The sequence below is a fragment of the Camelina sativa genome, chromosome 1, assembly GCF_030686135.1.
Source record: "Camelina sativa cultivar CO46 ecotype springtype chromosome 1, ASM3068613v1".
NCBI lineage: Eukaryota > Viridiplantae > Streptophyta > Magnoliopsida > Brassicales > Brassicaceae > Camelina > Camelina sativa.
In genome coordinates this window covers 13,198,774-13,210,513 of record NC_141880.1, presented here as the reverse complement: position 1 = coordinate 13,210,513, position 11,740 = coordinate 13,198,774, and the positions used below count along the sequence as shown (strand labels likewise).

Here is an 11,740-nt window from a genome sequence, read left to right as displayed (position 1 = left end):
AATTTTTTAGAATTATATTGGAATAACTAAAAATATAAGTTAACATATATAAAAATTAATTTCGGTCTAATCAACTAAGTGTATAAGTAAATAAAAATAGAAAATTAATTTGAAATATAAATAATAGTATTTTGGTTCGTAAACTGAGTTAACATGTTTTTTTTTCTTTGAACTGTTTAATGTAAATAATTCACAAAAAGTTTGGAAAGAAGATTACTAAAACTGGATTTCCAAAATTAACATGGTAAAATAACATAAAAGATATGGTGGCTTATTAATAATGTATGATTAGTATGAACATTATTGAAAACTTGAAATTATAAAATTAAAAATTTAAATGTGTTAAAATAATTATGAATTGTTCTAGCAAACAATCTAAAAAGTCACCTATATTGATCTAAAAGTACTCCAAAATTATTCCTAGTTAAATTTTATTTTGTGAAATAATACAATTTTTTTTATTATTGTAATGTTCTTCTCCATTTAGTATGTTTAATAGACGATCAGATAATTATCACTAAAGTATAGAGTATATAGGCATGTCAATTAGGGTCAAAGCCCGCGAGCTAGTCCGGCTCGACCCTGAAAAACATCGGGCTCGGACATAAATATATATGTTCAGAAAAAATCGAACCTTTCGGGCTATAGGGTTTTTAGGGCTTAGCCTGATCGGGTTCAGACCGGCCCAAAAACCCTTAAATAAATATAATTGTACTTTTTGGCTAACATTTTTGCTTGATTGCAATATTTGATTAATGATTTATTATAATAAAGTTTAAAACTCTAATCTTAGTTCTCATGTTTACTTAATAACCTTACTTAATACTTTTAAAATATTTATCTGTGATATTTTCTATGAATTATATTATTTTTTATTTAGTTAAAGTATAAAAAATTATTTGGTTTTAATTTTTTTATATTAGATTGAGTTGGTGTTAGTGAATATAGATGAGCTATTTGATTTTTAATTGATTTCTTTTATATTGTACCTTTAAACATTGATTTTAAAAACATGTTATAAACTTAGAAGTAGGGATGGGCATTTCGGTTTAAGTTCGGGTTTGGTTTAGGTTCGGTTCGGTTCGGTTTATTTGGTTTTGGTAAAACTCTAACCAAACTCAACCAAAGTTAGTTTTGGTTTGGTGTGTGTTCAGGTCGGTTTATGTTTGGTTGAGTTTGGTTTGGTTTGATTTTAATTCGGTTTAAAAATCAAATAATGTAACAAAATAAAATTGATTATGATTTTATAATAGTTAATTAATCAAATTAATCAGGAAAGCTAGAAAATAAAATTAATACCTAATATTAAATATAATTGAATCTATAGTTATATTTAGTTAATTTTATTAGAAAATTTTAAACCAAACAAAATAGAAACCAATTACATGCAAGTGGTAATAGGTAAGATGACAAATTTATAATTTTAATAATATAATTAATTAATTTAAGAAACACATTGGGTTATTGGTTCGGTTGGGATTTAAAGTTACATAACCGAATAGTTAGAGTGTAGATGTAGATCAACCCAAACCAAATGTAGATAAACCGAACCAAACCGAACCATTCAGGTTTAGTTTAGGTCGGTTTGAGTTCGGTTGGTTCGGTTTGGTTTGATTCGGTTCGGTTTAAATGCCCACCCCTAAGTTTGATTTATTTCTTTTATATTGCACTTTTAAACATTGATTTTTATAACATGTTATAAACTTAGAAGTTTGATTTTTTTATCCGTAAGATAAGTCCAAAAAAGCTCAAAAAGCCCTGTAACCCTGTCATATTTCGGGCCAGATCGGGCCAGACTCAAATATAAGCGGGTTTTGCGGATTTCGGACCGGACCGGGTTCGGCCAGCCCAATTGACACCCCTACGAGTATACACACGGTTGAATCTTCTCCAAAAACATGCTAACAAACCATTAAATATCATAGAACAAAAAGTCTCCCCCAAATGTTTTCGTCCAGATATGGGTGGATTGATTGTTGACCAAGACACTCAAGATATGTTAGAAACCTCAACTTCAAGAGACAAGAACTATACGCAGATACACACAGCTTTCAGATTCTCATGACACTGCCTTTGGAAACTCCATGAATTTTCAGATTCTGCACATGACCTAGATTTGGAGCACACCACATTCTTCTATCCCCCATTTGCCACTGTTTGTTAAGAACTCAAAGACAAGCTCGGTGCAGCTGCAAGTTACCTCTTCTGCTTCAACTTCGAATATGTACAAATGCTTTGACAAAAGTGGATGTAGAATATGGCGACTTGGTCCACATGGAACACTGAGACCATTGATGTAAATATATACTGACATCGAAGTCTTATCAGCACAAGTTTTAACATCACCCTTGTTCAGCACGATACATGCCTTAAACCTCAAGGACGATGTACCAAGAGGCCTCTGATTTAACGTCACTGTTAGGTAAACTCTGGTAGATCGGTAATTGAAGAAGGCAGCAGGCACATCTCGGCCGGGTAAGATCGCATGTTGACGAGTTGATGTGTGCATGATGAGTCTTCTTGCTTCGTCAGTTAGCTTGAAGCAGTTAGTGAAGTTGAAGCGAATCTCATGATTGTTAAAAGAACAATCTAGTATCTCCAAGGAGTCACAATTTTCTGCATCTAGGTGTGATAGGGAGTCTGATAGCTGTGGGAGTGATACCAGCAATTTGCAATCATTTATTACAAACCGAGTTAGACGAGAGAGTCCCTTAACCCATGAAGAAAGTTCTTGTATATCCTTGGTCATATGTAGCTCGGTGATGACGTCAAGAGCATGTGGCAATCCCTTGAGGTTTTCGAAGTAAGACATACTCAAATAGTTTAGACGAGACCAGGACATGATTGATGAAGGCACTTCTTCTATTACAGTTCCAACAAGATAGAGATCTTTAATGTTTGTGGATATCTCAGGAAAACTTTTCAACCGCGAGCAGTTAGTGAGATCAAGTCTATCAAGAGATTCCAAGTTGATGTTGCATGGAATAACCTCTAGCTTTGAGCATCCAACCACATTCAAAATACGCAATAGATGAAGGTTTCCAATAGAAAAAGGGAGCTCCACCAGACTTGAACAGTTATATAGATTGAACTCTCGGAGATTAGTGATATCTCCTATATTAAGAGGGAGCTGCACTAGACTTGAGCAATTGATGAGTTCCAATTTGTGGAGATTAGAGGCATTCTTGATAGAGGGGAGCTCCACAACACTTGAACAATTTCTGAGAGAAAATAACCAAAGATTAGCTGCGTTCTTAATAAAAGAAGGGAGCTTCACAAGAGTAGAGCAATTATCGATATCCAACTGCTGCAAATTAGTCGCATTCCCAGTAGATGGGATCTCCATAAGATTTGAGCAATTAGAGAGATTTAGTTTCTGGAGATTGGTTGCATTCCCAATAGAAGAAGTGAGCTTCACCAGACTTGAACAATTCCTAAGATCCAATTCTTCAAGATAACTCAAATTCCCGATAGATGAGGGGAGTTCCACTAGACTTGAACAACCGCTAAGATCTAGTTTCTCAAGGTTAGTGAAATTCCCGATGGAACAAGGAAGATCCACTAGACTTGAGCAACCTTTTAGAAACAGCTTTTGGAGATTTATGGCACTCCCGATAGAGGAAGTAAGCTCAATTAGACTTGAGCAACCAGACAATTCTAAAATCTGGAGATCAGTGACATTTTCATGAAAAGGAGGGAGCTCCAACAGACTTGAGCATCCACTAAGAAGCAAAGACTTGAGATTGCTGAGTTTTTCAAGAGAAGGAAGCTCTAGAAGACTTGAACAGTTATTGAGAATCAAGTCTTCTAGATTAGTGGCAGTTGAAAGGTTAGGAAGCTCCTTCAAGTTTTCCGAACGACTCAAATCCATCCACTTGAGATTTTTTATTGGCTGGGCAAACAAAATAAGAATATGTTGATACAATTAGTTGTTGAACACCATGAAACAATACACACAAGTTACAATCATATTGAAATGTGAACTAGTATGACTTTAAACAAGATACGATAAATAAAAAAAAAAAAATTCTTAACAGAGAAATAATATGAAATTTTCGATAGAGGAGATGCCATCGATTTGTAATGATTATAAAGGGGTAAGATAAATCCATTCGAAATTAAAAAATTTCTTACCTTAGTTCCTTCCCATAGCTTATTAAGCTTGCTGTCTGGCATGTTAAGTTCAATGAGGAACTCTGGATTTAAAGTAGAAGGCAAGCACGTCATCGGAAAATGGATCCACTGTAGATATCTAATTTTTTGTAACGAAAACAATATGTCGGTATGGACACCATATTCACTGCCTCTGAATCTCAAAAATTGGAGATTAGACATTCTCTCAAGAGCTTTCTCACTAATATTTACTTCATCCTCAATCGTAGATAGGTCAACATCTATCCCCATAACACGTCTACTATCCTGTAAAAGGGTCAAAATTAGAAACATGAGTAAGCTTCAAAAAAAAAAAAAAACATGAGTAAGATATGCAAATCAATTTGAAGAAAACACAATCAATGAAAGACAAATATTAAAAACTTACTATTGTATCATCACTGAGTGCTTCACCAATCTCGCTTTGATCAACAAGAAAATAAAGTTTTTTTGGGTTATTAGTAGATTCCTTACAAGTAATTTCCCTACCTAGTTGCACTAGTAGGTTATGCATCTCTATCACTCCCATGCCTATATCGATAAGAGATTTTTCAGCTAAAATGTGAAGCCCTTGCCTAACATCCAAGAACCTTTTTGCAAGATGTTTTTCCACTTTCCGAGTGTTCTCATAGTTGAAAAAGCAGGCAATATAAAGAAACAAATCTTTTTCTTCATCACATAAAGCGTCATAGCTAAATTTTAAAACGGTCTCAATTTCTCCGTCAAGACAAGTCCTTAACCTTGGTAGTGTATTTTCCCATTCCTGCTTGGACATTCCCCGCAAAGTGGAGCCTAGAACCTTCAATCCCAAAGGGAGTTTACCAGCAAGTTCTGTAACTTCCCAAGCAAGCTCATAGAAACCGTTATACGGGTGCTTTTTTCCAAATGCAGACATACAAAAGATTTCAAAAGCTTCACTAGTTGATGGAAACTTTACTTGATATATATGTTTGATTCCATGTGCTTTTAAAACTCTTATATCTTCTGTTGTGATGACAATCCGACTGCCGAGACCAAACCATTGAGTTTCTTTCGCCAGGGCTACCAATTGTCCTAACCGATCCACATCATCAAGAACAAGTAACACTTTCTTGTTTTTCAATCTTTCTTGTGCAACTCCTAAATGACAAATAGTATCTTTCTGTTTGATCAGTTGAAACAACATTTGGTTCTGTAGTTGCAATTGTGCATTATACTCATCGAGACACGGTCTTGGATAACTTCCTCTGATATTCACCATAATTGTGCTAAGCCTGAAACTGCTGGAGACTTGGTCAAATAGAAATCTGGCGATGGTGGTTTTACCGATACCAGACGGACCCCAAATCCCAACCATTCTTACTTCATCCAAATCTAGGCGTAGTAAAGATCCCAAATTTTTGAAATGAGCTTCCATTCCAACCAAACCGTCAAAATCTCTTGTTGGTGTGAAGTTATTCAACATGTTCGAAACATCAGTAGCTATTTTTTCGGTCATGGCCGCTTCATTATCCCTAGCATTGAAGGCGTATATATATAACATCCCTTAATTAGTTTGGTCAAGAAAATTCACACAAATATCCAAAGATAATGGAATTGCTTGTCTGAAATATTTTTTTAAAACTCTGAATAAAATATAATTAGGAAAATTAGAGAGGACAAACCAGTTGCAAGAATGCTCTCCAGCTATTGTGGCTACACCTTCCAATGCGTTTCTCCATCTCTTAATCTCCTCCTTTGTCTTACCTTTACAAGTTTTTGTAAAGACCTTTCCAAAATCTCCGGTTTGCTTCTTTACATGAGTTGGATCTACTTCATAGAAAATGGTCATCACTATTTGACCTAACTCTTCCCTGCACTTCATGATCTCCACCAACTCGTTCATGCACCATGACGAAGAAGCATAGTTCTTGGAGAGTAAGACTATGGCGATCTTCGATCCTCTGATAGCTTCTATGAGTTTAGGACCGATTGACTTACTCCTCTCAATTTCGTTATCAACAAATGGGTCGATCCCTTTTCCTCTGAACTCTTTTAGGATGTGAGCAAGAAATTTTTTTCGGACATCTGTCCCGTGGAAGTTCGGGAAGACATCGTGTTTCCAATTACGAGGCAAAGAAGAAGCTGATATAAGACTTTTTGGGTTTTCTGGTACTATTTTGTTTTCGGTATTGTATCTGAATTTTCTACAAAACATGATAACCATTGTATACAAAAGCGTTAAGATCAATATTGCAGTAGCACAAGAACGAAAGAAATTAGCACAAGAATTCATTATAGTAGGATAGAGAGAGCCAGAGAGGATCTCAAAATCAATTATAAGGCTTGTTTGGTGGAATCTGCGAAATTCTTATAGTTTTGAGTCTTTTGACTATTGAGATAGACATAAAAACCTTTAACGAATCCCTTAAGTTTCTAGTTATTACAAATCATTACCTTAAAGCTTTTTTGGTTGTATTAACCCCTTCAAATTAATCACCTTTTTCTTACTACATATAGAGTAATCAAAAATGGATTATTAAAAACACCATTAGTCGTATAGCTCACTCCAATAATATGAACTACTAGGTAACAACCCATATATAGTGCGGGACAAATCTATGCAGATAAAATTAGTATTATGAGTAGAGTTATTATTCAGGATCTAAAATTTGTTTGTGTAAACCAAATATATAATCTGTAAGATTATGTTTAGATCAAACTACTATGTATAAACTAAGTAAAAAATCCGCTCCTTCTTCAATTTATGGAAGATTTTTTATTTTGTTTAACTTTTTTTGTGTAAGAATATGTTTCTTCAATCCGCTTTTTCTTTCTTTTTTTTGCTCTGTATCTATATTCTTGAAGATCACCTAAAGGTGGATCACCGAATATAGTTAATGATATGAAAAGAATTAATCTTTTTAATATATTCAATAATATGTATACCCAAAGATAACATGTTTATTTGATTAATATGTGATTTGATTAATTATAAAATTATAAATTTAGCATCATTTAAAGGACTTGTTTTTAAATATTGTCCAAAGGTTATTTAAATTCATGCATTAAATTTAAGTTAGGCCTTAAAAGTTTGTATAAAAGTGTCAACACACTAATAGGTAAGCATGTTTACATGTTTGCAGCTTCTTCAAACTTGTATGCATCTGCTAACTCTGTCAATGGGCTGAATTACGGTGAATGGTCTTATCAGATCCGGTTTGCATTGGGTATAATGGCCTTGGACTCTGCAATACTAACGGATGAGGAACCTCCAACCATTACAGCAGATAGCTCTGAAACTGAAAAGTCTCGTTATAGATTTGGGAGCGATCTAACAGGCTGAGTTTGAACCTCATGAGAATGACGATGGCAGAAAGTGTTAAGCCATCTATGCCTAAGATAGAGAAAGCAAGGGAATTCATAGAGAAAATTAAGGAGTGTTCACAATCTGATTTGGCTGACAAGTCGATTGTAGGAAGTCTCATGAATGAGCTTACTACGAAAAAGTTTGACTTGTCTCAGCCAATTCATGATCATGTGACCCACATGTCTAACTTGGCAGCAAGGTTGTCAACCTTGGGAATGGAAGTTCATGAGAATTTCTTGGTCCAATTCATTATGAACTCTCTACCTTTTGAGTTTAGCCAGTTCCAGGTGAATTACAACACCATTAAAAATAATGGGACTTTAAGGAGTTAAAGGCTATGTTGGTTCAAGAGGAAGGGAGAATTAAGAAAATGAAGGATCATGTTGTCAATCTTGTGGGCTATGGAAATGCTAGCAGCAATAAAGGAAAACCAAGTAGGAAGGACAAGATAAAGGATAAAGCTTTCATGAAAGGCCCTGAAAGTCAAATCCAGAAGGAAAAGAAGTGTTTCTTTTGCAAGAAAATGGGGCACTTCAAGAAAGACTGTCCGAAAAGAAAGGCATGGTTCGAAAAGAAAGGTACGCAACATATTTATGTTTGCTCTGAATTGAACCTTGTCAAAGTGCCTAAAAATACTTGGTGGTTAGATACTGGTGCTACTACTCATGTGTCTCATATTAAACAGGGATTCAGTTTGATTCAACCCATAAGAGGACCTGAACAATTTTTGTTCATGGGAAACAAAATGAAGGCACGAATTGAAGGCATTGGGACTTATAAGTTGATCTTGGACACTGGATGTCATGTAGATCTTGAAGGGTGTCTCTATGTACCTGAGTGTGCTAGAAATCTTGTTTCCGTTAGTAGGTTGGACAATTTAGGTTTTGTTTTTAAGATTGGACACAGTGTTTTCTCATTGTACTGAAATGGTTACCTTAATGGAAGTGGTACTTTGTTTGATTCACTTTATCGTTTCAATCTTGATATAAAGTTTTCTGAATCGTTGTTTAATATTGAAAGTCAAGGCATTAAGCGTAGTGCATCTAATGAAAGTTCAGCTTTCTTGTGGCATCAAAGACTAGGTAACATTTCCAAGGAAAGAATTATGAGGTTGGTAAAAAATGAAATTCTTCCTCACTTGGATTTTAGTGATCTAGATGTGTGTGTAGACTGCATGAAAGGAAAGCTGACTAAACACATTATAAGGAAACCAGCCACAAGAAGTACTCAAGTTCTTGAGTTAATTCACACCGATATATGTGGTCAGTTTGATGCTCCATCTTGGAGCGGTGAAAAATAATTTATCACCTTTATTGATGATTACTCACGTTATGGTTATACTTATCTTCTGCATGAAAAGTCTCAGTCTGTGAATATCCTAGAGATATTCATTAATGAGGTGGAAAGACAATTAGATAGAAAAGTAAAAGTAGTGAGATCTGATAGAGGTGGTGAGTTTTATGGAAAATTCACAGAAAATGGACAATGCCCTGGTCCATTTACAAAGCTACTTGAGAGTAGAGGCATTTGTGCACAGTATACAATGCCTGGTACTCCTCAGCAGAATGGTGTAGCTGAGAGGCGGAATCATAATTTAATGGAAATGGTTAGGAGCATGATAAGTAATAGTTCTTTACCCCTATCATTGTGGACATATGCATTAAAGACTGCAACATATGTCTTAAACTGGGTTCCTAGTAAGGCAGTTCCTAAGACTCCTTTTGAACTGTGGACGGGAAGGAAACCAAGCTTAAGACATTTACGTGTTTGGGGATGTCCAGCAGAAGTAAAGCCATATAATCCACATGAAAAGAAACTTGATTCGAGGACTGTCAGTGGCTTCTTTATTGGCTATCCGGAAAAATCAAAGGGGTATGTATTTTACTTTCCTAAGCATAGTACGAGAATAGTTGAAACGAGAAATGTTAAGTTCATTGAAAATGGTCAAACTAGTGGGAGTGGTGAACCAAGAAAGGTGGACATTCAAGAAGTTCAGGTTGAAGTTCCTTCACCTGTTGTCACACCTAAGGTTGTTGTTCCTATTGTTTCAGTACAGTCAAATGAGGCGATAGAACAACATGATGATGTACCAATCCCAATGGATGAAGAGACAATTAATGAACCTGTCGCTATTCATGAAGAAAATGGTGTACCACAAGAACCATTAAGGCGATCTGGAAGGAACCGTAGATCTGCCATTTCAAATGACTATATGGTTTATGCTGTTGAAAGTGAATGTGACTTAAGCATTGACGAAGACCCGAACACATTCCGAAAAGCCATGGAAAGTGACAATTCTGAAAAATGGTCTATTGCTGCGAAAGAAGAAATAAAATCTATGGGTGATAATAATGTTTGGGACTTAGTAGAGTTGCCAATTGGTTTCAAAATCGTTGGTTCTAAATGGGTCTTTAAGACTAAACGCGACTCGAAAGGTAACATTGAAAGATACAAGGCTCGCCTTGTTGCCAAAGGTTTCACCCAAAAAGATGGCATTGACTATAAAGAGACCTTCTCTCCAGTTTCAAAGAAGGATTCTCTTAGAATTGTTTTGGCTTTGGTGGCTCATTTATGATCTGGAGCTTCACCAAATGGATGTGAAAACCGCATTTCTTAATGGAGAGCTTGAGGAAGAAGTATATATGGATCAGCCTGAAGGGTTTGTTGCCACAGGAAATGAACATCTGGTGTGTAAGCTGAAAAAGTAAATATATGGACTTAAATAAGCTTCTAGACAATGGTATTTGAAGTTTAATGATACCATTACGTCATATGGGTTTGTAGAGGTTATCGTTGACCGATGCATCTATATAAAGATCAGTGGGAGCAAGTTTGTAATTTTAGTCTTATATTTTGATGATATTTTGCTTGCTACGAATGATATGGGTATGCTACATGATATAAAGAAATATCTATCTAAGAACTTTGAAATGAAAGATATGGGTGAGGCATCTTATGTGATCGGAATAGAAATAATTCGAGATAGATTACAAGGATTGCTAAGTTTGTCTCAGAAAGGATATATCAATAAGGTCTTAGAGAGATATAGAATGAATGAATGCTCTGCTGCTAAAATTCCAATTCAGAAAGGGGACAAGTTCAGTAAAATGCAATGTCCAAGAAATGAATTAGAACGTAAAGAAATGGAAATAATTCCTTATGCATCAGTGGTTGGGAGTTTGAACTATGTTCAGACATGTACTCGACCAGATATCAGTTTTGCTATTGGTATGTTGGGTCGATATCAGAGTAATCCCGAAATGGACCATTGGAAGGCTGCAAAGAAGGTTCTAAGGTACTTGCAAGGCACCAAAGAGTTCATGATTACATACAGGAGATCTGATGACCTCGAGGTCATTGGATATTCAGATTCAGACTATACCGGATGCGTTGATAGTAGGAAATCGACGTTTGGATATTTGTTCTTGTTAGCTGGAGGAGCAATATTGTGGAAAAGTGAAAAGTAGTCTTTCATTGCTTCTTCCACTATGGAGGCCAAATTTTTGGCATGCTTTGAGGCCACAATTCATTCATGTGGCTGCAGAACTTTATCTCAGGGCTTCGAATTGTCGATAACATAGATAAGCCGCTGAGAATTTACTGTGATAATTCCGCAGCTGTTTTCTTTTCAAAGAATGACAAGTACTCAAAAGGTGCTAAACACATGGAGATAAAGTACTTGTCTGTCAAAGAAGAAGTGCGGAAACGTAGAGTGTCTTTTGAGCATATTAGGACGGATATGATGGTTGCAGATCCGCTAACTAAGGGATTACCACCCAATGTGTTCATTGGCCATGTAGAGCGTATGAGTGTTATAGATAAGACCTTGCTGTTTTGGTTATAGGATGCTTATTATGTATGAGACACTATGAATTCACTTAAAGTTATGTTTCTGTTTTTATTAGACATGTTATCATTAAAGTATGTGTACACATTTATGGTTTACAGATAACATAACTGTTTTGAGAATTAAGGTTTTTATCAATTTAAAAGAATAATATAAAATTGGAATTGATTTGTGATACATGGAAGAGATCATGTCGTTCAATGGTGTGTAACCGCCATGATTCGATTAGTTTGATTTTATTTAAGTCATTAAAGGTTAAGAGAACTTGATATTAAAGTGCGCATTAAAGGTATTAAACCATTAAGTTGACACAAAAGCCAAGTGGGAGAATGTAAGAATATTTTATATTCTATGTGGCCTATGTGTCTTACGGTTTAATAATAAAGTTCAAGTTTATATTTAACATTATGGAT

General features: G+C 35.3%; 1 protein-coding gene across 2 annotated transcripts; it reads right to left on the bottom strand.

Moving 5' to 3' along the window:
* Positions 1-1,899: 1,899 nt before the first annotated feature.
* LOC104790448 (putative disease resistance protein RPP1) lies at positions 1,900-6,444 on the bottom strand. Of its 2 annotated transcripts, XM_087458214.1 has the most exons (5): positions 5,796-6,444; positions 4,541-5,645; positions 4,135-4,419; positions 3,358-3,892; positions 1,900-3,221 (listed from the first exon to the last, which is right to left on the bottom strand). In XM_087458214.1, coding segments are annotated over exons 1-5 (2,538 nt in total). In that variant the 5' UTR covers positions 6,407-6,444; the 3' UTR covers positions 1,900-3,219. The 2 variants fall into 2 exon arrangements, with proteins under 2 accessions (XP_087314340.1, XP_010514507.3); XM_010516205.3 differs by having other exon boundaries at positions 1,900-3,892.
* Between the last annotated feature and the right edge of the window lie 5,296 nt (positions 6,445-11,740).